General features: G+C 39.1%; 2 protein-coding genes across 3 annotated transcripts; one reads left to right on the top strand and one right to left on the bottom strand.

Annotated features, from left to right (window-relative positions):
• Positions 1-860: 860 nt before the first annotated feature.
• On the bottom strand, positions 861-8,643 carry LOC114144015 (nicotinate-nucleotide pyrophosphorylase [carboxylating]). The gene is made up of 5 exons (XM_028016444.1): positions 8,544-8,643; positions 7,840-8,101; positions 5,967-6,277; positions 1,639-1,770; positions 861-1,550 (listed from the first exon to the last, which is right to left on the bottom strand). Exons 2-5 carry the CDS (start codon positions 8,090-8,092, stop codon positions 1,353-1,355), a joined length of 894 nt encoding a protein of 297 aa, XP_027872245.1. The 5' UTR covers positions 8,093-8,101; positions 8,544-8,643; the 3' UTR covers positions 861-1,352.
• A 1,904-nt stretch (positions 8,644-10,547) lies between these two features.
• ppp1r12c (protein phosphatase 1, regulatory subunit 12C) lies at positions 10,548-27,892 on the top strand. 2 transcript variants are annotated; one of them, XM_028016915.1, is made up of 20 exons: positions 10,548-10,904; positions 14,611-14,791; positions 15,923-16,053; positions 16,472-16,590; positions 18,160-18,319; positions 19,050-19,194; positions 19,282-19,356; positions 19,436-19,515; positions 19,702-19,814; positions 19,889-19,956; positions 20,489-20,661; positions 20,786-20,873; positions 22,377-22,494; positions 23,457-23,572; positions 24,465-24,514; positions 25,042-25,072; positions 25,227-25,331; positions 25,578-25,628; positions 25,921-25,971; positions 26,801-27,892. In XM_028016915.1, exons 1-20 carry the CDS (start codon positions 10,690-10,692, stop codon positions 26,885-26,887), a joined length of 2,157 nt encoding a protein of 718 aa, XP_027872716.1. In that variant the 5' UTR covers positions 10,548-10,689; the 3' UTR covers positions 26,888-27,892. The 2 variants fall into 2 exon arrangements, with proteins under 2 accessions (XP_027872716.1, XP_027872714.1); XM_028016913.1 differs by having other exon boundaries at positions 10,549-10,904; positions 25,227-25,340.
• Positions 27,893-27,921: the final 29 nt, after the last annotated feature.

Below are 27,921 nucleotides of genomic sequence, written 5' to 3'. Positions count from 1 at the left end.
TATAAATGCCAAGTCTTTTGGGCGGGATCACAGATTAGCCACTTTTTTCACAATAAACTTTAAAACCTCCTCTTGAAGTAAAACAAACTCACCACCAACCTGGAGGTGATGGTGAGAGAAAATAAGTATCTATGCGTATGTAATACTGGATTTGTAAACCGTCTGAGTCTGTTTATAGAATAGAATTACTTTATTCATCCCAGCAGGGAAATTATTTAGTTTATGTGTAACTTTGGATATTTATGTGTGCAAAACCTGATTTGTGAACTGAAAAACATTTTCTGCATGAATTTTTAAATGCGTTTTCAAATGCACACACACCAATATCTAAAAATGATGAATACACAATAAATTAACATGCACAGTTACAAATTACACAAATAATAACATTTGAGAGATACATTTTTATCTTCAGTCTCACAAATGTGATAATTATGAATTCAAGAAGGTTCTTCCACATGCAAATGATTAAATTCATGTGCACAAATTGCCTAACACGCACAGACTAAGCGACACGTATGTACAGATAAAATGCAAGTGTGTGAGGTTTTTTGAAACTCATGTGACACTCAAACAGACTTAGACAACTTATAAAAATCCAGAATGAAAAACAGAGGTAAACCATAAGCACAGCCCTGAAATACCTATCTGTATAACTCAATCTACTTTTCTGTACTGATAAACACTTATCTTAGTTTAATTTTTGCTTCTTTTTTTCTCATCTTTGTTCTGTTTAATTTAAACTTGTGACTGCAGTTCCTCTGCTGAAGTGTATTTTACAAATCCAGCACATGAAAAATCCAGTTTCTATTCTTCTTTTGAAATGACAAACAAGATGTAATGAATCAACAAACAACCTCTGCAACTTTTCCACAACAGAAACAAGAGTTTTGTTTTATTTACAGTGCTCTGCTAAAACATATGCACACATGAATCTATTTGCATTAAATCATAATCTACCAGTAAACATCAATCTATTTCCCCACCATATTTGCAAGGTTAAACTGTATTTTTCTCTCCCAGAATGGCCTAAAATTTTGCTTCGAAAAGTATCCCCACCCCATAATGCTGCCATGTTTCACTGTTTGCAAGGAGGGGGGGCTGCCAGTTAACTCGTATAATAAAGTCAACTGCACCAGATGCAAACAAGTGCAGTATTTTATGTCTTCTTTTTTGTTTTTGCACTGTTCTGTTACTTTCCTCCCACTACTCAATTATGTATTGCTTTGTGGTGCTCTGTCACATACAGTACATTGACATTTGTAGTTGTAACTTCACAAAAGTCAAAAAGTTTGAGTGTTTTTATTTGTTGTTGTTTTTTTGCATCAATATGACAACAGTTCGTTTAGAAATCACTTCTTTGTATCTGGCTTTTGAACTTTCAGAGAGAAATCTGAAACTGGGCATCCCTGAGTGATGCAGCCCAGAGAAATAATGTCTACATGTGAGGAGAAATATGAAGCTAAGTTTTCAGGAATGACTCCTCCGCTAGCTTCTATCTGAAGAGATGGGAACTCGTTCTTCAGGTCTCGCGCTGCAACATGAAGCTCCTGAAAAGCAGAAATGTGGAAATAGACGCTTGTTAGTTTTGCAGTTAAAGTTTTATTCCTTGAACTTCTGAGTTTTGAAATGCCTTACCTGTGGCTGAAAGTTGTCCAACATGATTATGTCTGCTCCAGCTGCGGCTGCCTCTCTTCCTTCCGCTGTGGAGCAGCACTCAACCTCGATCTTACTGCTGAAGCCACACACTGAGCGCGCCACTTTCACGACCTGAGAAAAAAACAGAATTCTAAGTTTGTCTTTTGCAGAAGTAAGAGAACAACGCCTGAACTCTGCACATCTGTCAGTCAGGTGGGGATCACTGGTTATTTTCACATTACAAAAAAGGGCATGTCTTAAAATTACTGCTTTATCATTGTCACCATGTCAAGTGTGATTTGAGCGATAGGCTCTTGCAACACTTCAAAAATTCTATAAAACGATGCAATGAGAAACAATGGTCACATTGCGACCGTTAAGACAGACCAGAGGTTGTTTTTTTGTGAAGAAACAAAATAGATGTTAAACAAGGAGGTAAAATTTGACTTTAAGACCATGCAAACTCCCAAATAAGTTTAACCTTTCACCAAACATTGCATGGATGTCACTGAGAGACGTTAAAGAAGGCATTGGTTTAAAGAATGATATTGCTAATAGATTCCAATGTGCCACATTTTTGTGCTTTTCTCTCTATTTTTAAATTCAGACTTGTTCTGGTGAGCTGAATGTAAGAACACTGCATTTTTTAGATAAAAAAAAACAAGTTGATGACTGTACATAAGAACATGATTCAAAGTGCCTTTCTTGATTAAAACTTAAAGAATGCATAGTGACTGATCACGTCAATGTTAGGAAAGCAGAACCTGACTTAGTTCTGTGCATCTCAAAAGAAGATCTTTCACTCTGTTTATGTGCTTTGTAGGTTCTGCAGACATTTATAGTCATCATTGCCCTGGATCCCCAGCATTGTAACTGGCATAAGACACGATCCATCATGTCTTATGGATCATCACAGTTATGTTGTAGATTAAACATACCTGGATGAACCATTCGCAGCTAAAACACTCCATCTGATTTTGTTTCATTCCGTAGGAAAGGTCTGTCAGATTAGATGTGGCTATTTGACCAAAGTGATTCTTAATAACTATGACCGAAATTATATAGAGCTTAGCAATCCTTTTAAATCTAAGTGAAATGTGAATGTCGTAGCAGTTCCTCAATTAGTTTTCTGCTAGATCTGCATTATGTCCAAAATGACATAATGCTTCTTCTTCTTTTTTTCAGTTTGAAAACAATGTGTTTCAATTTGTTCTACATAACGCATAAAAGAAGTCAATTCCAATACATTTGTTTTGCAAATTAAGTGTAATGTAACCATATTTTTCTAGATTAGTTTTCATATCTGATTAAGAGTTGTCAGCAAGTGAACAAAAAAAAGTTCTACTGGACTTTATCTGCTACCTGTGAATTTTCACACAGTAGACTGAAAGCAGGAACTTTTTTTTTTACCCCTCCAGGGGGTCTTTTGTGGGCTCTAGTGTCCCTTATATGAAAGTAGGCTGACAAAAAAGGGGGAAGACATGGGGCAAATATTGCCAGGTCCGGGAGTCGAACCCGGCCACGTCGAGGACTCAAGGCCTCCAAACATGGGTTTTCGCTATCCCCTACGCCACCATGGCACGCCGAAAGCAGGAACTTTGAAGAACTTATAATTGCAGAAACTTGATAACTTGAGCCAGCTGAAGATTTATACACAATTTGTAATCACAACTACCTGGAGATAGAACTGCCGTTGGTATCATAGGAAAACATTAAAAACTGTCCTATTTGTGCAATTGTGGATATTTCATATCCTATTGAACCAATTAACAAGACATCATCATCATCAAGTTTATTTGTATAAAACATTTCAGCAACAAAGTGATTCAAAGTGCTTCATGTGATAAAAACAAAGCAAAATAAACAAAGAAAGAAACATTACACTGCAGTGGCAAAATAAAGAAAATTAATGAAAATTTGGACTGTTCCCATCATAAAGGTTTTTGCAGAACCAGTGCACAGAAGACTGCTGAATGGTGGCATGGAGATCATTTATTTTTAAAAAACTGAAGCACCTTGGAACAGAGCATGAGATGAAAATGAACAGAACAGAGGATCTGGCAACAACAACTCAAAAAAGAAAACAGGTGAGTGGTACAACTGACAGGTGTGTTCAATAGGACTAACTGCAGAGACAAAGCAACATGAGAACCTGGCAGACTAATGATGAAAGCTGTGACAAGGAAAGATGCAGGGAAACTGAGATAGACACTGAAGGTGAACTATGACCAAATAGGAACTGGAATCAAAGGGAGAACCAGGTCTAAGAAAAATGAATGATACATAAGAAGCGAAGTACGAAGAAACTAATTTGGGTCATTTGGGTTTGCGTAATAAATGCTTGCTCACAGTCACAGACAGCACCACCTATTTCCACGAAACTCCTTCTGGGAGTTGGAGGTTTCTGCCTCACAGAGTACCCGTCCCCCACACCTCGCCCACTCGGCTCCTTCAGACTAGCATCAGCAGTGATTGGAAAACCCCTGGTGGATCGGCACATCTGCTGAGCTCAGCATGCAAACTACTTCTCAGTTCAGTTCTCCTAAGAACTGTTGTTAAAGGAATAATGGAAAAGCAATGTTGCAATGATGTGCTGAAAGTCAGAATGTCAGAAAGAGCAGAAGTTTCTTAAAGGGCAGAAGTTTCTTAAAGAAACAGAGCCTGAATTTCAAGGTGTCAGATTCGGAAATAAATATTTTGGTCATGTTTGATATATGCAGTATTTTTATAATTAAGTAAGTTAGTTAATGGAAGTAACTAAGTTACTTGATTAAGTTACAATCAAGTAACTGTGCCAGTTACTGTGCCAAATGGCACTGTGCCATTTTACAAGCTGTCATTTTACTGTGCCATTTTACAAGCTGTCATTTTACAAGCTGTAAAATGGCACCATGGATTATACCTATTACTGCCCTTTTAAGTTTATCACAGACAGTTTTGAAAAGCAGAACAAGAAGGGCTTATTTTGAATGGTTTCCAAGATTCTTCTCTTTAAAAAACATAATGTCAACATAAACTATGTTTTCAAAAGTTCATCTGAATAAATCATAGAATCAATGTTTGTTCGGAATGAGAAACCAAACCATATTCTAAACACAAACACCTCATACCTAAGTGTCAAACATCATGATGGAGGTGTGATGAGTTGGGCTTTTATGAACCCACACAACCTGGTCGCAGGTCGTGTGGTGAGCAAATCATTGTGCTCACGACTATACACAACCAGCAACCTTCTGACTGCAAATGTGAACCCATCTGCAAAACATCTAAAAGTTGTCTCAAACTAGATCACGTCAGGTTGCAAACACCGCTCCACATCTACAACAGGGTGGCTGAATCAAGGTGCTGGAATGACCTAGTCAAAGTAGAGACCAGCTGTTGCACAGAAATGATTGGATCCAATCATTTCCCCGTGGTGACATCTCCAGGTAGGCCTTTAGGAATGACTCCTACAGAAAATGACAACTGAAGCAAAGAGGCTTTCTTTTTGCAATGTCTGTACGTAAATAAATGGTGCTTTAAAGTGTCATTCTTATCAGAGTAACATTTTCAACATATATGTGTGTCTCAGATGGAGAGTGTCTCTCCAATTTGGAGAGGCATGCACTAGATAGAACCCCCCCCCCCCCCCCCCCCCCCCCCCCCAAAACAAAAAAAACCCTTGTGTATTTTATTTATCGTAGCTGGCCTCCTGGGGCACAGCGTGGTGCTGTGGGTCGGGCAGGAATCCCCTGTGCAGCAACTGGTCTTCAATGCAGCTGTCCTGGGTTTAATTTCCTCTTTTTCTCCCATGAAATAAAGACCTCTAGCTTTACAAAAAAACTCAGTAAGTATTGAAAATGAAGCCCTTATGTATGTCTGCATGGGACTCATCTGTATGTAAGTAAATAAAATATATTAGTATGAGAATAATCCTCCTTATTAAGATGTAATTCATGGTTAATTTCTGGTTGTAAAATTCTGAAACTAATTTTGTCTTGTGACTGTGATAGTTATTTCCTAGTAACGTTTTTCAACATTTTAGGTTGACTGGTTGTGGTTTCCTTTTTGAAAATGTTTTGGTTGTTTAGCAACATTTTAAACGCTTTTAAAATCATGTCATCTTGTATTGTGTTTTGTTGCTATAGAAACAGAAAATGTTATCTAACACTGTTTGTAGCTGGCAAAATCTGGTAGACTTGTGCCATCTGTTGTGCAGTGGCGCCCCCACAAAATTTTACATGCCTTTGTAAGAACTGAAAATGCAAAGTTGTTGTGTTGTGATCATTTGAGCACCATCTTCCTGTTTGTTCATCTTGAACCACTGAATGTCTGCTGCAGCTGCCCACCTTTGTGATGCTCCCCGATGCCCAGACGTGGTTGTCCTTCAGCATCACCATCCCGCTCAGGTCCTGTCTGTGCATGGATATGCCGCCCACCAGCATGGCGTACTTCTCCACCAGCCTAAAGCCGGGGGTGGTCTTACGGGTGCCAGCCACTTCTCCGTGCCAGCCGGCAGACTTTGCCGTCAGTTTGAGCCGAGAGCAGCGGGTGGCAATCCCCGAGGCACGACTCAGGCAGTTTAGAGCAGGGCGCTCCCCGAGGAGAAGGCATCTCGCTGGGCCCCTCACCACAGCAGTCACAGTGACAGCATCTGGACCTGCAGATGTTACAGAAAATGGGGAGAAGGAGGCACTCCATGTTTTTTTCGTTTCTGTACATTGGCATGTCAGGAACATTATTCTCTTTTTAATTTGACTCCTATCTGAATGCACAGTTTATCTTCTTTGTATCAGCAAATTACAATCAGCATTACATACACCTTATTACTGCTGAAACCAGTAGTTTATATACACCAAATAAAAAGACAGGTCTATGTTTGTTTTTTCTCACTATCTGAAGTTAAATCAAACCAAACATCATTTGTTTTGGGTCAGTTAGAATTATCACAATTATTTCTATTTGCTAAATGCCACAATAATGAGAAAGAGAAATGTACCAGCTCCTCCTGCAGCAAAAAAGCTCCACAACAAGATGCTGTCATCCTCATGCTTCACTATGACGATGGCACAAGCATCCCTGCTTTTCCTCCAAATGTAAAGTTGGTCATTATGGCCAAACAGTTCCACTTTAATTATATCTGACCACAGGACTTCTCTTCATGTCTCCAAAATCAACGTTCTTTGTCCCTGTGTGCATTTGCAAACTGCAGTCTGTTTTATTGTGTTTCTTTTGGAGTAAAGGTTTCTTCCTTGCTGAGGGGCCTGTCAGCCCATATCGCTTCAGGACATGTTTCACTGTGGATGATGACACTGCTTTACAAGTCTTTGGCTTAAAACACACCCACCATTTTGCTTCCAATTAAGTCAAATGTGTCTGTTAACCTATCAGAAGTTTCCAAAACCATAACATCATCATCTGGGCTACCTCATGTCTGTTTTGCAAGTAAAACATATAGTCAGAATAAAAGAATAACTTATTTGCATTTCTGGGGATTTGTACATATTTAAAGCTATTAATTTATGGCACTTTGCAACCTCTTTAAGTGAACATGTTACTGTACTGTTAGAAAGTGCAGTGTTGAAGAAGAAAAATTGTATTTAGCTTGTATTGCTAACTAAAGTAACCTGGTCACGCAGCATACCAATCAGCAAATCTCACTGTTTTCTGAACTTAGAACTGAAAAACTGTAAATTTATGGTTTGATGATTTATCCAAAATTCAACTTCAGAAGTAAAAGGAACAGAGCACAACTCTTTCCTGCTTCAGCATTTCACTTCTTCACAGTTAGCTTGTCTTTATTTATCTTGCAAATAATTAATATCCCTATGTACTGCTGAGGCAGTCTGTGTACCAACAATCTGACTTTCACCACAGTTTGACAAACATTAGTCTAAAGTTTTTTGGGAAAGCACTATAGCACATCTGTTTTATGGCTCCAAAAAGCCCATTTTAGCAATTAAACTATACACCTGACCTTCCTGCAACGTCCATCCAGCACTAGGCTAATTTAAAACATTCCTTTTGTTTCCATCATTCAGCGGAGATCCAACATTAAAATTTGTTTGGTTGTTTGAAATATTAAGATGTAACAAACATCAAGGTTTCAAGAAAAAGTAAAGTAAATAAAAAGATAATTGGAGCATTGTTCTCACCAAATGATTAGTGGTTTTATCTTATGTCAGAGTAGGTTTTGTGGTAATTTAGTTTACTGATGCTTACCGATCACCGCTCCTTCCTGGTATATCCAGTCCACTGTGCAGCCCACCTCAGTGAACACTGCTGTGAAGAAAGGGCTTCCTGCCAGCACGGTGTGTGGAGTTTTACACAACAACTTTGCCTCCACTTCCTCTGATCCCACGCAGGCTCCTGCCGGGTCAAAGTTCGGAGTGTCCTCTGCCAGCCACTCTCGTGCAAGCCGGGTCAGGGTATAATTTGGAATCGAATGGACAACTTGTGGTTTTGGTCCAGACATGCTACAAACCTGCATTTAAAAAAAATGTATGCTGTAATTTTCCGATCTTTTAATGAAAGTAGGAACCAAAATTAGGCCATGCATTGTCAAATAAACCTTTGTTGTCTAAGTGTGATTTTAAGTTTTCTAATGAATTGACACATTTTTCAGGTTTTAACTACTGATTCCTATTTTTATTCTTGTTTCCAATGGAGCAGCTGCAACAAGACTAGATTACACAAGAAGATGATCATGAGTGAGTAATGTCTCACAAGGTCCATTTAGACTCATCACCCTTCTGAGTCAAAAAATGAACTTTCGCTCAGTCTGCGACACAAAGCAACATGTTTAAAAGTTCTGCTTCCTTTGTGTTCTGTCATACTCTTAGCTCCAACCTAGAACACAAAGGAATAATACACAGTATACTAGGCTGGGACTGCAACAGCATGATAAATGCAAATGAGATGCATACCTTCTTGTCTCAGTGGCTCTCTGTGTCTGTAGATCCCAGGCTGCAGAGGGACAGAAGTGAGCACACATGGCCTCAAGCAAAATGTGGCATGGAATTTGACCCTGTGTCCATGTTGGAATGTTTACAGGCGCACTCAGAGGTCACACCACAGGATTAGCATTGATTGTTTTTATTGATTAACAGGCCTCTGAATACGGTTTTTGTTGCAGAGAAAATTCATTCTGATTCTACACAATCAAATCTGAAGCTTATTTTCCCCCACTGAGTTCTGTTTACTTAGATTTAGTTTGTATAATCTGACAAAAAATTTTAATCTAAAAGCCTTCTGCAGAGAATTTCACAAGATAAAATGCAGAGAAATACATTACACTACATTTTTGCTGCCGTAACCCGGTATTGTATTAAAATCATGCATATTCCATTTCACTTCAGTGCAGTTTATTAATATTAGTGGTGATTAACACAAATATAATCTCAACATTCAATAAAAGTCCAGTTTGACATTTTCACTACAGTCTGATTTTAACCTTATTGCCAGTTATCTATATGAAAACTCACAAATTGCTTGGATCTTTACTTTAATTTGAAAACCCATTATGAATAAACACAATGCAGAGGATAAAACACGAGTTTCCTTTAAGAGGAGAGCCGAACTCGGCCTCGACCCCCAGCAGAACCAGACGCAGGATGAGCCATGGGCTGCAGTGAGAACAGGAAGGAGGCATAAATAAATGCAAAAGCACTAGGCCAGGAATACTTTCTATATAAAGAAAAAGAAACAAAACTCAAAGTTAATGGCAACTATGACTCACTCTAAGAGTCTGGCAGCAATAGTTCTGCATTTCTTAGACGGTAAATGGGTGATTTTTATCTGCTGAGAAGAATTTAGAGTTGATAACAAAGCAAATGGCCCTGCGACAGACTGGCGACCTGTCCAGGGTGAACCGCGCCTCCCGCCTGGAACGTAGCTGGAGATAGGCACCAGCAACCCTCCCGACCCCATTAGGGACAAGGGTGCACAGAAAATGGATGGATGGATGGATGGAACAAAGCAAATGTTTTCACTGAAGGACTATGCAATATAATCTGAATTTAATCTTATAAGGAACCAGCCCTCCAGCCTTTTCTGATTTAGCGTTTTCTAAATCAGAAAACTTCATATTTCAATAGTGAATTGTGCACTCAAATATCCTAAAGAAGGTACTTAATGGAAAATATCACTTGGTGTTCTTTGAATATTGACATACTCCCCCTGAGTCAGTACTTTGTAGGACCATCTTTCATACAATTACAGCTGAAAGTCTTTAGTGGGATGTTACTATTAGCTTTGTTCAACAATTAAGAGTGCTTCAGGCTCGGGCGCAGCAACCCAAGGTCCCAATGGCAGATTTTGAATTTGTTTTTTATTGAATGCATGTTTTAAATTGTACCTTATATAAAACTCATAAGCCCATGTGAATTGTATTGTTTAAATATTGTTACATTTTCATTAGTGTGTACAATACTCAAATATTTGAAAATCCTGAACCTATAGTACATCTTTTCAGGACCAACTTGGAGTCATTTCAAATGGGATGTTTTAAACCTGCTGAGGCTTATCTAATAATGTATTGTAATTTGCAAAAGCAGATTTATTTATTTATTTTATATAAGGCACCAAAACTAGTGCTAGCCCAGGAGCCATTGTCCAATCCGGCCCTGGTTGAACGCACAATTAAAGGGGGAAAAAAAGGAAACGTTTTTCCATTTGTGCATCATTTGCCAAGAAGTATTGTTACAATGCGCCTCATCAAGTGTCGCTTTTAACATCTTAGCACAGAAACATCGGTGAACTCTGTGTTTACTATGTAGATTTGGAGGACGTATAGGTTACAAGCATCAAAGAGCACAATGGCAGGAAGTACAGTGCGTGCACGATGGGCGGGGGCAAGCTTCCCCTGTCGAAACAGCGTCGATGACGTCACGTCACGAAGGCGGCAGTATCTTGACGGCGCGTTCTCGACGCTCTCGAGCACGAGCCGGACTTCCACCGCCTTCAGAGATCAGGAGCTAGAACCAGGAAGCGAAAGTATACACATGGAGGGTGTGTCTGGCCCCGCCAGCACAGGTTTTATTTATAAAAACACCGTCCTCCGCGGTTAATTTAATGGGGGACACGGCGAAGACCAAGCGGCGGGAGCAGCTGAAGCGCTGGGCCGGCTCCAGCACCGACAGAGCGTCGGACGTTCCCCGGCGGAGGTGGCGGGGCGATGCCGGGGAGGGAGAAGGGGAGGCCGAGGCCGAGCTGAGTGGCGACCCGCCGGGGGATCAGCAGCCAGAGTCAGCGGGCAGGGATGAAAGCAGCCCCATCCCGAGTGGACGGTGAGGACACAGCTCAGTCAAAACTGTTGGACACCAGCAAAAAGGAAAAAGTCAGCCTATTATAGTATCAGGAGTTATCTAATCAGTGTAAAGCAGGTTTTGTTGTCTGCTGCGCTGTGCTGAGCCAGGTCTCATTTTATCTGCTCAACATGTTTGTTATTGATCTTTTGGGGAGTACTTTAGTTTAGCCATGCTTGTCTTTAGCCAGTCTGTCATTAACACTCGCATTCACCACAGTTAAGAAGGGGTTGATTCAATGGTTTGGGGGATCCACCGCATTCCTTGTTTCCCAGATTTTTTAAGATCTGAACCTAGCTGTCCTTTCTAATAATTTGATGCTTGATATCTTTCTGTATATTTTGCTTCCTTGGAACCAAACCGGTAATAGTAATGTTGCTCTTTTCATACCCAAATCCCAACCTGCTCTGGGGACATTTTGTACCCACTTACAACTAAAGATGTAAAATAATATTCCCCAATCAACTCATATTTCACTGGAAGCAAATGTGGTCATATGACTCTGATAAGCAGTATCTGCCAGAAGAGGATTGATCAGAGTTGTTTTGGTTTGGACCAGTGTCATAAGAACCTCAGATTTTCACCTTTCAATTCACATTTTAGCTAATTCATTGTTTTTGCTGCAACACATAGCAGCAGAAATGCACTTGAGGTAGCACCATTCAGTCCAAGAAAATAAAGCAATTACTACAACAAGTTGTCATTAGATCATATAGCCCTAATTATTGGTGGTTAAATGTGCATCTATTATGCACATTTATTATGCAGGATTTACTGCCATGCCACCCAGCAGTAAATGCTGCTGGGTTATAGACTAGAAATAGATGTTCTTAGTTTTGACACGTTTGATGACTGAAAAAAAAAACTTTTAATATTTCAAGGTTTCTCCCAGAAAACTTGCTAAGCCCGGTGGCTGGGGCGCTCGGCAGTCATTCATCCAGCGGCCCACCGTGTTTTTGAGTTAATAAATGTTTTAAGTTTCAGGAAATTTGAAAATATCACTTGATAATTATGTGTTATTGGAAGATCAATGTCTGAACACCAACTAGTCTTTAAAAAATGCAAACATAAAGAAAAACTCAAATAAATATGCAATGCTCAGCCTGGTGCCCTCTCAGGTTTATAATAAACTTGGGGAAACCCTGTATTTGTTATTCAGGTAAGACCTGATCAAGAAAAATCTTGCTATCACACTGTCTGAACACCTGATTGGCCAATCTCTACGAATAAGGTCGTCTACAAATCCTCAGAAAACTAGTTTTGCTGAGAGTTTTGCTGTTTTGTCTGCACCATATTTCTCCTAGTAATGTCCCCTAACCAGCTTTCCCTGTCCCTGCTTAAGAAAAGCATCCCCTCTGCATGATGCTGCCACCACCATGTTTCATTGTTGGATGGTGTGTTTTGTGGGTTAAGTTCAGTATTGGTTGTCTGCTACAAAGTGTTTCATTTCTATGTTAACCGGTTCAATGTTGGTCTCATCTAATCTGAAGACATGTGCTTTTGATGTCTCCTGTTTGGATTGTGGTAATCTGCAAACTGGTACCAGCCTCTTTATAACATCTGTAAATTGCTCCAGTTTAAAATTTATTTCCATCTTTTTAAAAACCTTTGTTAAATTGGCCAGTTTAATTAATGAAGAACAACAAACAGAACAACAATGTGAATACTGGTTGTCTGTCATTTCATAGTATTTTAGCAGCCTGGATCAACTGAAGGATGATGCATCATTTATCTCTTACTCAGTAAGGTTCATTTTAGACCTCAAATCACTACAGAAACACTTTGGTCTCTATTTTCTTGGACTGTTTTGGTGGTCGACCATTTTGCTTTGACTTTTTTGTGATTTAAAGAACATCTCGGCGTGATCGAGCTGATCGGTCCGAGCAGTGTTGTGTGTGTTTTGTTTGCTAACCTTAGTTCTATGCTGAGAGGCTATTTACCATCCATATATCAGAAATTCCATCTCGTTTGACATCCTGGTTTCGTGCTCCGTCATTACATCAGTAAGTGCAGATAGCCTACCAGAAAAAATGTTTGTCCTTCAATATTTCAGGGAGATTTGTACAGGAAGTATTTTTGCTGAAAGCTATTTGCTGTCCTCTTGCCTTCATATTTTTTTTCCAGCATTGCTGGAATTCAAGTTTATTTTTGACTGTACTACTTATGAACTTATGACATATATAGTCTGGATTTCATCTAGGGAAACGCTGTGACACTGCCATTTTACCTTTCCAGTTTGGCTTTGGACTATTTCTTACCTCAGTTAAAGCACATCAACTTCTAGAACAAAATGTTAATTTGGTGTCTGATGGGGCTGCACAGTGGCACAGTTGCCTTGCAGCAAGAAGGTCTTGGGTTCAAATCCCGGTCTTTCTGCACAGAGTTTGCATGGAGTCTCCCTGCGCATGCGTGGGTTTTCTCCGGGTTCTCCAGCTTCCTCCCACTGTCCAAAGACATTATTCTCCCTAAGTGTGAATGTGTGTGTGTGCATGACAGACTGGCAACCTGTCCAGGGTGTACCCCGCCTCTCACCCACGTTAACTGGGCGAGAGGGCGAGAAGCTTCCAGTTAACATTAACTGGATAGAAAATGTGTTGTCTGCTAGTGGTCATAACACATTAATTCATAACTATTCATAACAATTTTATAAGTAGTTCACTTTATTGGGTAAAGAATCTGTAGAATGGAAGAAGTCAATTTGCAATTTTGAATTTGTTATTATGTTTATACACTAAATTTAATTTTGATCTTTTGTACGCTGCACTTCTGACATGTGGTTTCAGTCACCAACAAGCTTTTGACCATAATTCTGGCTGCGAATTTGATCTCTCAGAATTGGTCGATTTTATTTAAAGTGATCTACTAGCATTACAAATACTTAGTGTTGGCCTCTCTCATTGATTGACTGAATAGTTTTAGTTCAGATGGGACAACAATTGAGCTTTTTTGAATTAGCAATTAATCAGTTCAATGTCAAAATGACCATTTCAATTATTAATATATTTTTAAGGGACGTTTTATTTACAGAGATTTCATAATACAATTCGTTTATAGGTTCTGTTGCATGTGGTTTCTATTTCCATTTGTCCAGTAGGGCAGTGACACCAAACACACATCAAACCAGCTTTTTGTTGAATAAACTTTACTTTACAGAACTCTTAACAAACTGGAAGACGTTTTATGTAAATATCCAAAATAAAACACAACGAAAAATAATAAATAAAACAGAAATAAAAACCACACACAGCCAAAATCATAAATAAAATGGATTATGACTTCTTATGTTGCTTTCCAGAAAAATATTATAAATTGAAACAGAAATAATGAAGTTCATATTAATTTATCAAGCTTATATGTTTGAGTCATGTTTGCATTTGAGAAAATACTTTATAAATTTAAACTTGTGAAAGAAATTCTTGTTTTGTCAGCATGAATGGTTTTATTGAATCATAAAAATCACCAAAACCTTTCTTAATCTTTGAGGACACATGAAATAAAATCTAATTGAGAACTTAAATCTTCAGTTTATTGTGTGTATTTATGGTTTGGCATATAAACCATAAGTGGTCCCTACTTTTATCATAAATCATTTCAAAAGCTGACTTTTCTAGTATTGGGTGTCCTAAAGAAACAAAGATGGACATAATCTGCAGAGTTAGTGGCAATCGTCCCTTTTGTCTGTTTTTAGGAAGAGGGTGAGGTTTGACCGCGCCGCTGAGTTCCTCGCTGCTTGTGCCAGCGGCGACACAGAGGAGGCCAAGGCGATGCTGGAGGAGACTGAACAGTCCAAAGCAGAACGGAAAGACGGAGAAAGTCTGCCAGACATCATCAACTGCTCCAATTCTGATGGCATCACTGCACTGCACCAGGTAACGCAGCTTCACCGCACTGTCGTTTACATTCAAGGTTCTTCTGGTTTTGCAATTCTCTTAAATTTCTTGAAGTCTTAGTGAAACATGGTGTAAAGGTATTGCTCAAATAATTGCAGGACTACATTGCAAAAGGCGTTTTACACAGTGTGTCTCTTCAGTGAGTGTGTTTTCTGCTTCTTTGTAGGGTGGCGTGATTCTTTCCTCGGCAACACAGATTATTGAAAACTTATTGAGAATGTTGTTATATATGGAGTATATCCATGTAAACACACATAAGTGTGTCTGGACTTTAACTAGACCACTCTAACATAAATATGGCTTTATCACAACCTGACTGTAAATTTAGCATCATTGCCCTCCTAGAATGTGAACTTTTACCCCACTTGCTGCTTCTAAATGGTTTTCTTTGGGTGTTGAACTTTACGCAGCTTTGTTCATTTGCCCATCAACTCTAAAATAGTAGAAAAACATGAGAGGATGATATCAGTTGTGATGTGTTCCTGTTTTCTACTTTCCTCTTTTTCAAATTTGTGCTTCCATCACTCTGTGACTGTTAACATTTAGAGAAACGTAATCAATGTCCAGAGTGTGTCTCGGCTGCCGTGAGACTCTGTCCAACTGTACAAATATTACATCTGCATGAAAAATGCAAATTTATAAAATGTAAAATATATTAGTTAACTATTATTGCACTCCAAGTAGTCCTTTGCAATGTGAATATTGCACACAGTGATATTGTGATGACCATAAATTTGTGTTAAATTGTGCAGGTCTTCCATCAACCACAATTTTGCTAAAGAAAACCATACCCACATCCTCATGCTGCCCCTGCCATGTGCCATATTGGCATATTGGGGGTTGTAGGTATTTTTAGTTTTTCATTGCACATCGTATTTTGCATATAAGCTTACGAGAGCACCTTCTACCAAGTTTCCCCTCAGTGTCTTTCTTTAAACATTTTTTGTCCTCTGCTACATGAAATCCTACTAAAATACATTGAAGTTTTGCATAAAACATATTTGAATAAATAAGCTGATTGTGACTACAGATGGAATATTGTTCTTTTTTTTTATTTTATTCTTTCATTATTGGTATGTCAATTAATTTGCTTTGGTTAAATGTGTGCAGGCCTGCATAGATGGCAGCATAGAGATCGTGACCTTCCTGCTGGAGCACGGCGCCGCCGTGAACCAGGTTGACAGCGAGGGATGGACGCCGCTGCATGTTGCGTCCTCCTGCGGCTACCCTGACATAGCAGAGTGTGTAGGAGTTTCCTTTAAATGGTTAAATCAGTGCAGCACATTGCTCTTTGCCACTGTATTGAATGTCAGAGAACACCGTGGGTGCCAGAGCATTTCTGCTCTCCACAATGCTGACATTGTTGTCATCTGTGCCGAGATAACACTTCAGCTAAAGCGTGAGTGGTCCAGCACTCAAACGCATCCAGCTTGAGAGATTTAAAAATGGATCTTCTTTTTTTTTTCTCCAAAGTGAGAGTCTGTTTACTCTCACTTTTGAGAGCTAATGTGATGGTTGTGTCATAAAACTGGTTCCATTATCCCAGTGGAAAACCATGTTATTTGCACCAAAAACGCAGATAACGTAAACTACAGAGTTAGGAATTCTTCTAAAGGCATTTTGTTGTACACATTCAGGCATTATTTTTATTTTTCTTAGGTTCCTTCTTCAGAAAGGTGCGTCTCTTACTGCTGTGAACTGTGATGGTGACGTTCCTCTGGACATTGCTCTGGAGGAGACGACCGAATCCCTTCTCCATAATTACACACAAAGACAAGGTGAGCTCTTTGCCTACACATCGCTATATTTTATTAAAGTATTTGCAAATATAAAGCATTTGATGCATTTTACTTCAGTCATGTCTGGGATATTTGGAATGGAAAAGAAAATAATGCATTTTAAGACAAGCAGGGCCTTTTTCACTCAACAATTTTGCAATATGATTGCAACTGAATTCACTACGTTAGATGTGTTTACATGTGGAACTAAAAGAAACTGATTTCTGTATTTGACTATTGAACATCTGTAGTTAAACAATTTGATTTGGTTTTTGCTTAAAAAAGTCTAATTCTGGCCTAAAGAAGTGTTGGGTATATTGCATTTATGCGACATAACACAATATGTTTAGATTTAACTTTTGTGCGTTAGTAATGATGGATATCTTAAAGTCCTTTTGATACAACCGAACATGATTTACTTGTCCTAAAGACTTTACATGAAAGGTAAAGTGTTGAAATATTTTAGCTCCTGACATAATAGCTAGAGTATCTTTACACTTTTCTCGTGTTTGAATCCATTGTCATTATTTGTTTATTATATTAATGTGTATTTTAAAATGACAGTAATAATATTTTCTATTATTGTTCTCTAATATTGATCAATATAAATTTTATTAGTTATGACTGAACATAATGCCACATTTAAAACGGCACATCATTAGATTTTAGAATGTTTTAATGTTTTACTTTTTCGTTATCAGTCCTGTAGAATGAGTGATTCAGGCTGTTAAATGGGTTTTCTTTGCATCCATCATACATCACATTCTTTGCATGTAATAGATGAATTTGGCTAGATTGTCTCAATGAAGATAAAAAATGGGCCTAAAACATAGTTATGTATGTAATTCATGTAAACTTGCTTGTCATTTCTTCATTACGTTTTATTACTGTGGTCTATTTGTTTTTATTCTGTCAGTTATTTACAGAAACCTCTTAACATTTGAATTAACACTTAAATTGGGCTTTTTAATAAAACCAATAATCATTATTTGGTTGATTTTCATACAATGTATTCAATACAACTATCAAAAGATCAGCTGAAAGCTCAGGGCTGAATAAATAATGTTAACAGCAACATGTTTTCTGAAAACAGTTGAATCAAATTTTCTTCAAAATGCTGAAGATTTTCTCTGTTGGATAAATGTAAATCATTGGAAGTACAGAACAGAAATGAATTGTGATCCGTCTTGCCGTCCCTGAGTGAGTCAGTGCTCTAGCTTGGTCCTCCATCGCATAGTGGGTGTCTTTGTCTGAGGCGATTTGCTCTGGCACGTTGATGTCAGCTAGTCGTTCTGCCACCAGTGATTCAGACTGCATTGTGCTCTCCTCTATGCTGTGAATAGTTTTATTTGTTTTCTCAGAAGAGAATGTGTGTTTAGATCTACATTGTTTCTCTCTCCGTGTTTAAACTCTTAGATCATCACATCAATACACCAATAAAAGGCTAAATGAAAACATCGATCAGTTGAGCTCAATTTACCAGGATGCAAACCACTATTCCTCAGTCTAACAAAACTCCTTAGGGTCTTTTCTATTTTCAGTCATTTCATATTAATTCCTGGTGTGCAGGTGTGGATGTGGAGGCAGCTAAGCGTAAGGAGGAGGAGCAGATGATGTCAGACGCCATGATGTGGCTGAACGACGGTCTGCCGGCTGATCTGCGACACCCAAGGACCGGCGCCACGCCGCTGCATGTCGCTGCAGCTAAAGGATACATGGAGGCTCTCAAGTAATGTAGTAACTAATTTATTGGGAAACTAAATGCAATAGTTTACCTCTTAGTTAAACTATTTTTAAAGCAAATCAAAGAACAAAGATTTTCAACAAATTCATGGCAGAAAATTATATATTAAGTGGACTTCATACACAGAATCTGCAACTACCATAAACTGAAATACAGTGGAGTGAAGGAAGGAGACAAGAAAGAGGGAAGAAGAAGAGAAGACGGAAGGACAGAGACAAAGTAATAAAAAAGAGGGACACTACATCAAAACGTAACAGTGGAAGAACATAAAAATGGATGACATGAAGAAATAAAGGACACCATGAAGAAAGGATGCAAGGAAGGATAGGTGTGAAAGGACATAAACAAGTACAGAATAGTACACAATATATAAAGGAAGGAAGCTTAATAAAAAAGAAATATTGAAGAAGGAAAGATTCAAAAATGAAAGGAGGAACATGGAACAAGAAGACAAGAACAACCCCAGGAGGGAGGACATGACACTAAAAGGGAAGAAAAAGATTCAAGGACGGAAGGAAAAAGAAGAACTCAAAGAATATGAGTAAGGAAGGATGCAACTTTCAGACAATGGGAAAGAAAAAAGTCTGGAAATGCAAATGATTTCCTTTCTCTTGCTCTCTCTCTCTCTTTCGCACTAATTCAGATGTAGAAAAATAGTTGAATGAAATCTCAGACTCTGTTGTCTCCAGCTCTGTTGTCCGTTTTGCTCCTGCAGGATGCTGTGTCAGTGCGGACTGGACGTGTCGGCCACAGACTTTGACGGCTGGACGCCTCTTCACGCCGCAGCCCACTGGGGTCAAGAGGAGGCGTGTCGCGTTCTGGCCGAGCAGCTGTGCAACATGGAGGCTCGCAGCAACGGGGTGAGCAGCACACGCTCGTTAAGCGTCTCGCCTCTGACCTCCGTCTGTTTCACCTCCTCTTAATGTCTGATTGGCTGAATTCTGCAGGGTCAGACGCCGTTCGATGTAGCTGATGAAAGTGTTGCAGAGCTGTTGGAGGAGCTTTTACAGAAACAAGCCAACGTGAGAAAGATTTCACTTTAACTTAATGTAATAAATGTTTCTTCTGAGTTTAAATGGGGCTTTTTTCCCCCTCTTTCAGTGGCGTAATGAGCGGTCGATATCAGAGAGGCAGAACCAACCAGGCCCCAATGCTGCAAACGCACAAAGCAAGCGACGGAGGTTCATTTCATGTTTTACTTCTTTATAATCATTATTTCCTCTTGCCACACTTTTATGCTCTTATCTGTGAACATAGTGCTATAAGACTCATTGTAGCATGCCCAACAATCAAGATATTTTGCTTCATTAAACATTTGAAGAGTAATGTCAGACGGAGCTTCCTAACGCTTACCCTCTGCCTTTCAGGACATCTGTGTGCAGGATGAGCAGCAAAGACAAGATAAACGTGCAGGATCTGTCTAAAGAACGGGGCGTTTCGGGAGGCGTGGATATGAGCGAGGAGAAAGAGAGCAGCACAGGTAACTCAGCTCGACCCAGAGTGCTGCAGCTGCATTATACAGATCTGATCCATTATTCTGATGTTTCTCTGCAGAAAGCTCTGCTGTGTCCAGTCCAGAAACCGAGAGTGTGACTACATCTACCATCAGTCCTGCAGAGAAGGTAAAAACCCAGCATCAGAGCTCCAGCTTAGAAAATGAATCTGAATATGCTGTTCACATACACTGATTGGTTTTTAACATACGTTTTATGAAACTATTTTAGAAAATTTGAGTCTGTAGAAGTAGAGCTCTGAAAAGAAAATATAACCTCCTGTGCTGTTATTGCTTCAGGTCCCAGTAGGATGTTTAAGCTGCTGCCACATCTGAGATGAATGATGTATTTTCAAAACAGAAATAAATTGTGTTTGTATAATTTCATACTTGTAAATATGGTATTGCAGAAAACATAATGTAGAATTTGTGCAGAACTCAGACACACATCTTTAATGACTCTTCGGAGCTGAGCATGCAGTCATTAATCACAAAGATGACATTTATTAATATTAAGTTTCCTCTGTAAGGTAAAAATAAAAATGATTTTATTTGATTAATATTTTTCTACAAAGATTCCTAAGGATTCAGTTAGGAGGTTCATTCATACATCTGGCTTTAATTCACTGGTTGGTTTATTTCTTCTCTCCTGTGTGTTGCAGCCTACTGAGGAGAAGAATGAGGAAGAGGAGCAGAAGGAGGAGCAGAGGGAGAAGGAGGAGGAGAAGGAGCAGGACAAGGCGAGCCGGACTGCCAGGGTCCAGCCCACTCCTCAGACCAGGGATGCTGCCGCCGAGAGCCCCAACGCTCCAAATGCAGACAAGAAACCCAAACAGTAAGTCATACTCAGCTCTGTTTGCCTTTACTAACACTTCTGTCCTCTTAAAGATCATTTTCTACGCAAAACATTAATATTCAGTTCATATGCAAATTGCAAATGTAATTATTTTTGTGTTCAGGTTCCAGGCAGCAGATCGAGACGAAGAGTCCGAGTCCCAGAGGAAAGCTCGGTGTCGGCTGATGCGACAGTCCCGTCGCCTCACTCAGGTGATACTCATTTTATTTACATTTTTAAAACGCTTTTTTTTTTTTAAATCGCAGACCTATCTTATGATTTATAATGTATTTGCCTGCCCACAGTTGTTTTATCCGGATACCACCAGTCAAATTACAGAAACAGCAGTACATGTTTGCATAATTTAAATGACAAGAAGAATATAGTCTTGAATTAAATAATATCTAATAGCCTATTAATTCAAACCACTTTAGTGCCATAAAAAATAATTAAAGATAACCATAACTAAAAATTCACAAGAAAATGAAAAAAGGCTTTCACTATCAATTCATTTAAGCAATAATCATGGGTTACCTGAAACATATATACTCCAAATTAAAAATTATATCATGTTCATTTCTACAAGACATTTTGCCACATGCCCATCATGTAAAATGTAAATGCTGTTCATCCTTTCACTATGAAAAAAATAATTTAACATGCTGTTAAGCAGAAAAAAGAAATAACCAATTTCTAAAATGCAGTTTCTTGCCTTGAAATTATTTGAAAGTAAGCCTTCTAAAAAAAAAATTAACCTGGGAGATGATCAAACATGTAGACAGAATTACAGTGTCTTCTACCTGTTGGTTTTACAAACTTTTTTTTTTTTTGCTCTACTTTCTATTTCAGGATCTACTTCTATCTCAGGACTTCCCTTTGTGACATTTTATACTACTAAACTTACTTCCCTTTCCTGTATCTGTTTATAGGAAACACCCATGTTTATTTAAAAGAATATTCTGCAGCAAATAATAAAAGTATTCTGTCTGAAATGGCACCAATTCTTCTTCGGCATTAGTAACTGGTCATCTCAGACCCTCAACTGTATTAAATTACTCTCATTTGGCTCATTAAATGGCCTTTCTAACTGGTGTTAGACGTGCAAATGTGGATAATTCTTTAAATACATTTCTGATTGAAGATAGATGAAGAAATGTACTGAGCAGCTGATTATTAGAGGAGTGAAAAGACCTATTGTTGTGGCCACAAATGTGCTTAAATGACATTCTGAACAAATAGGTTAACTTTGCTTTTAAAAGGGAACTATTATTATCAAAATCAACTAAACATTATCTATTTTAGCCACAATGATGGCCCACTTTTAAGTTTACTGTCCCACTAGATTTTATTTTTCTTAAAATGTTCCCCATCTTACAAGGTTCTAAAGACTCTGGAGTAGAAAATGTCCCACAGCATTACTGACCCTCCTCCCTACGCAACAGTGGGCATCAGGTGCTTTTTCTGTGTAAATGTTTTCTAAATATGTCCATGGAAGATTAACCCTGCTAATGTTAATCTTGTTAATGTTTCCATGGAAGAACTTTCATCGCAGCAGCAATGAAGGTTCAATTTATTTCAAGTTTTTGCATATCTATATCAGATTTTCCAACAGGCATAACATTTGATAAAGGTGCTTAAGTGACAAAGTAGGAGACCCTCATTTCTGGGTGCGGCCAAAAACCCACTGAAGGTTATTTTTCCTTTCTCTGTGACAGGGTGTGACCTTGACTGAGCTGAAAGAGGCAGAGAAGAGCGTGGGTAAAGCTGCTGACCCTCCGCCTCGAAATGTCCAGTCAGTGAGCCCCATCATCACCGTCACGCCTACTGAACGGGGTGAGTGGAAGAATTTACTAAAGAGTTCTTATTTTAAAAAAAAGAGAAAAAAAAGATGAAGCTTTCAATTACATACAGTGTTTCATTTATTAGTGATAAGCCTTCAGTTAGAAATCACCTTCATGTGTCAATAAAGTCACCTTTCAGTCAACATTGTTGTCAGATACATGAAATGAAAATGAGAACTAAACTTTCAAAACTGCTGAATGTTTTTGCAAAACCAATCAGTTTTCTGGTGTTTTTCCACCAACCAAGAGTTAAAAGTCAAGCTGCTTTCAGTCTGACTTTGTTTCTGGTTGAGCTGTCGAACTTCTGTTTACTGTAAGTTCCCATCTATCACCGAGAAGCGAGACGTATGAAGCACGCTATAGGTGGAGTGCTCTCAAGGAGGCTTTTTACAAGGAAGTGAGGTTTTCTCACGTACCCCGAGGGCCACGGCTGGTGGTGTGAGCTGCTTGGCATGCCTCAGGGCGGCTGCCTTGTTCTCGTGCTTTTTACAGGCCTTCTTTTCTTGCCATCACGATGTCATCACCACTTCGAAAGCTCCACCCTTGTTTATGTTGGTTTTGTGTGTGCAGGGGAACTGATCTCTTCCCCTTCGGAACTATGATCAAAGTGCAAACTCATGTCCAGTTTTTCACTTCTTTAAATTTTTTTTTTAAGTAAATGGTTATTTACAAGAAGTGGGTTTGATAATAAGAAGTAAAAATCAACCAAAACCGAATAAAGCCAGCCTTAAAAACCCTGGAGAAATATTGAGACCATCACATCTTTCATTGGCGGTTATCTGAGCCATAAGCCGACCGCTTCCTTTACCGCAGAGCTCCTTTTACCTTTACCCTTCTTCACTTCACTTTTAACTGTTTAATACTATTTTATTAAGCAGCCTTCGAGGCTTTCCTGGTTCCTTCATATGCTTTTGTAGCTCATCATTGTTTTCTGTCCACATCTGTTTGTTTTAGAGAATGAGACGCCGAAGCCGGCGGAGTCGGAGGGCGACAAGCATTTGGGAGTGAAGGACCGGAGGAGAGGCCGGAGGGAGAGACGCTCCACCGGCATCGTCCAGCTGGGGTCAGAGGTGAGAAGCTTTCAAAGCTGAGCTGCAGGCTGCAGGAGAGTGAACCAGTTCCTCTATTACATGATGCAACTGAACATGTGATGTGAACCGTTTAGTGAAAACAGGAAGTTGCCTCAGTGTAAGTTACGAGCAAGTGTTGTCATCCCCTACAGTCAGGCAACAGGATGTTATATTTAATAGACAGAATCACCTAAAAGAAAACAGACAAAACATTGATAGTTGTTTTGTGGATACATTTTTCCACCTGAGCGTCCGTTCTTTAAAAAAAAACACCTGGGCTTACACAGAACAAGCTGAACATACACAGAAATTAAATTATACAAACAAAAGTGAATTAGCAAGCCTCCAGTCACGCTTTAACAGAGCAGATGGCGTTCTCATGATCATTTTGCCAGGTAATCTCTCTGCTTCAGAGGGTGTGTGTGAGCAGAACAGGAATGCAAACATGACTGAATATTTCCTCGACCAGATCTTTACAGGTAAAGACAGGGAGCGAAGCTGCTGCTTGTTTCAGTTTTAGGTGGAGGAAGAAACTCGTCGTGACGAAACAGTTAATTTCCCCAAAGTTTAGATTGCCACATCAGCCAGATATCACGGCCCACATCAATCAGTCAGCCTCAGTGCCGAGTGTCTCAGATCCGAGTCAGTGGTATACCTGCTCCTGTTTGTACATCACATGAACCTGCATATTCCAGAAGTGGTGTGAAAATAGTCACTAGCAGGTAAATGTATTTTACAAACACAATGTTTTTGTAATGATGCCATATAGCTTGTGTGTTTCATCCTTGTAAAACCTCCAAGAACTAAATAAGCAACATAAAGCGTGTGCCTGTGTGCTGAGTTCATGTCAGAGATGGAGTGTCATGTTTACACTCTAAACTTTGTTTTCCAGAATGAAGATGGCGAAGCCCAGCTGGAAGATGCAAACAGCAACAGCACTGAGTGAGTCAAGACTTTAGAGTTTTATTTCATGTTTTCAGCCTTTTGATTGATTCTGACACATGGGAGTATGGCATTAATAAATTAATTTCATTTGACATTTTTTTAAATGTGAATCTTTTGGTTTGAAAGAAGTTCTATTTCCAAATAATCACACACAGACATGCAGTGTATTGTAAAAAAAGAGAGCCATATCTAGCAAGTGTTAGATGATGCTGAGCTAGTCTAGAGGTAAAGGTCTGATAAAGATATAAACCACTGCAGAGCAGTTTCATTAATCCCAACAAAAAACTTGGTCACTGTATAATTCAGAAGGCTGTTTGGTACTGAATATGAATGAATGAGAAGGCATCCAAAAGTGCAAAAAGATCTCCAGCCTGAAAAGCTTTGATCAGATCCTTTCCAAAGATGACAGGAAAGTCTCACTGTAGGCAAAACCTTCAAGAAAATCCAGGGTTTACTAATGACTGGAGTGGAGACATGTCATCAGGGAGGATGTTAAACAGTTTCTTGTATATTTCGTTTTGCAGAAGGAGAGACTTGTCTTCAGACTACAAAACGGTAGGGGTGAAACGTTTTTCTGTTCTCGGTCTGAGAGTTAAAATCAGTCAGACACGTCTGGGACAGGAATGTCTGCAACTGACGAAACTAATTACCATACAGACTGATGAGTTTCTTTTTTTTTTTTTTCTGGTTATTTGGTGTTTCCTCTCAGTTGTACATCAAGGTACTGCAGGAGAACATGACTCTGAAGGAGAAGCTGCAGGAGATGGAGCAGCAGCTGAGCCAGAACAAAGTGGAGCTGGAGAGACTCCGACAGGTTTGGCAGGTTTGCTGTTTCCTCTGACCTTTTATCTGGGTTTGTGTTTGTGTCATGAAATATCAGGAAAATAAATATTTTCATTTCATACAAGCCTGAACAGAAAGTCTGAACTACGGAGAAAGCATTTTGTTGTTTAGTCAACAGGAACGTAAAAACAACCATCACTGTTTGCGTACTTAGAAGTTTTAGTAAAATGTCTAACTGTGATATTTGAGAGAGAAACACGCTGTCTCTGTGTTGCAGAGTCAGGAGAGCGACACTGACAGACCGGCCCTGCTAGAGCTGGAGAGATTTGTAAGTCACCTTCAGAGGTTTATTTTAAACACCTAAAACAAAGCTAAGCTGCCATTTCCTGTCCTTTTAGCCTTTAAGCTGCTCTCTGTCGTTGCTTTGGGAGGTGTAATAAATTACAAGCCTACTGCAGAGAATGAGTTAACCGCTCTGCAGTTGCAGCGTTGCATGAAGCCCACGGGTTGAACCGGTCGTTGTCTGAACTTGCACAGTTTTACTGCAGAAGCTGAAACTTTTTTTTTTTTTTGTGCTGTGGCAGTTTGTCTGTTTCCTGATCTTTGTGATTGGTTCACAGGAGAAGCTGTCCCTCCAGAGGAAAGCAGGGGAACTGGAGGATGAGCTGAAGGTACAAGTTTTTCTTGGATTATTTAGAAAAACTACACGTCAGTAACACGAGTGGATTTTGTTTCTAATCCACAGCAGGTCAAAATTATCCATTAAGGCCCACTAATGTTTGGACATGTGTCTCTTGGCAAGCTGCTGAGAAACTACGTGCTTTTTGCAGTCATCAACACAGTTCTGTTTGGAGTTTATTTAAAGCTTCTTGTTTCCTGGAACCCAAATTTTAAATAGAGTTCATATATTTCTAAAAGGCTTACAGTTTAGTGTAAATCTTCCTCATCCATTCCTAAATCAGTGTTAATGAGAATTATGAATAATTATTTCTAAGCATCAGCTAGTTGCCTGTTGAGTTGAGGAGAAGTTAGAAAATCTGTAGGCGTTTGTCGCTCACAAACTATTTAAACCAAAAAAGATAAAGATTAGAAAATATGTCTTTCCACCTCAGAGACTTGGAGCTAAATCACCAAAACACTAAGAAGAAGAGAAAGATGGTCAGCAAATAGGGAGGGTGTGATTACTCTGATGCCAGTAAAGATGTTTCCATTAATCATTGAAAATGCATAAATCATTTAAAAAAAATTTAATATAATGGATCATTTTATTCAAAATGGATGCTCTCTGTTATTTTCTCATATTTTTTGAGACTCCTGTCTCCTATCAGAATCAAACTTCTTGGTTGATTGAAAGTCTCTTTAAATCTAATGCATTTGAACCACAAGATTGGATTATGACTGAATAATTACACACAAAGAGAGGACAACACAACCATAGTCTTCTAGTTATTTCTTTAAATGAGCTGATTCTGTAACGGTGTTGTTTGTCCGTGTGTGTAGGTTCTGAAGGACCTCAGAGCAGACAACCAGAGGCTTAAAGACGAGAACGCCGCCCTCATCCGTGTCATCAGCAAACTCTCCAGATGAACTGCAATAACCATACAGACACAAAGTATTACACGACTCTTCTGTCGCCCAAACTCGGAGGACACAAACCAGTAAGGGAGACGTAGTATGGAACTGCAGATGTCCAGCTCACCTCCCGCCACAGCGTTTGGCTCTTTATGTTTTGGCAGATCTACTGTTCAATGAGGCAAACTGCACCTCCTGTGGACCGGCGGGATGTCCATATCCACTTTTATATTAGGTTTTTATTGTATTTTTTACCTGCGATGTTTTATTGTGCTTTGCTTCAGTGATCCTTTGTATAAAATCTGTATTCAGAGACTTGAAGCCATGCACAAATGGCTCACAGTAAGAGGTGTGTCGCACGCAAGACTTAAATGTGCCAAAATGAGAAAAAAATCAATTAAAACAGTCCCAGTTTTGCACATCTTTTAGGTAAAAAAAAAAAATGTGGGCAGTATTGTTTCTCAGGATGATTCTTTTCCTCAACGCTTACTGTTTTTAGTCGGCTGCTGTACCGATGGACCAAAACCCTGCATGCTCACCTTTCCCTGCTCCTCTTGAGTGCATTTCACATGTTCGTGCTGCAGCCGCCTGTGGTGTGCATCGGAGAAAAGGCGTGTTTAATTACTGCTGTGTTACAGACTGAGTATTTGGGTGCTAACAGACACATTGTGAAGTGAAACTCAGGTTCTGATACTTCAAATAATGTTACAGTTCAGATTTCTTCCTGGAGGTTGAGGAGAATCTGATCTTTGACCTCTGTACTGTATGTTTTTTTATTTTTTGCTTTGTTAACTGGATGCTTCTTCTTAGTATTCACCCTTTGACGGCACTGCTGTTTAACAGACGGGCCAGATGGGTCATCCTTTGAATGTTTACTTCCTTACGAGACAGAAATGCATGTCAAAATGTATTTTGAAGCTGTGCCTTTGGATATACATTTGTAAGTAATATTTCTATTTTGCTTTGGCATTGTACGATGTTGAGTATAAAATACAACGTGGGCATAAATAATTAAGGGTCTGCTGCTTCTTACTGTTTGATTTTACCTG

The sequence above is a fragment of the Xiphophorus couchianus genome, chromosome 5, assembly GCF_001444195.1.
Source record: "Xiphophorus couchianus chromosome 5, X_couchianus-1.0, whole genome shotgun sequence".
Classification (NCBI taxonomy): domain Eukaryota; kingdom Metazoa; phylum Chordata; class Actinopteri; order Cyprinodontiformes; family Poeciliidae; genus Xiphophorus; species Xiphophorus couchianus.
The sequence above is the reverse complement of the archived record's forward strand: the minus strand, read 5'-3'. Positions and strand labels throughout refer to the sequence as shown.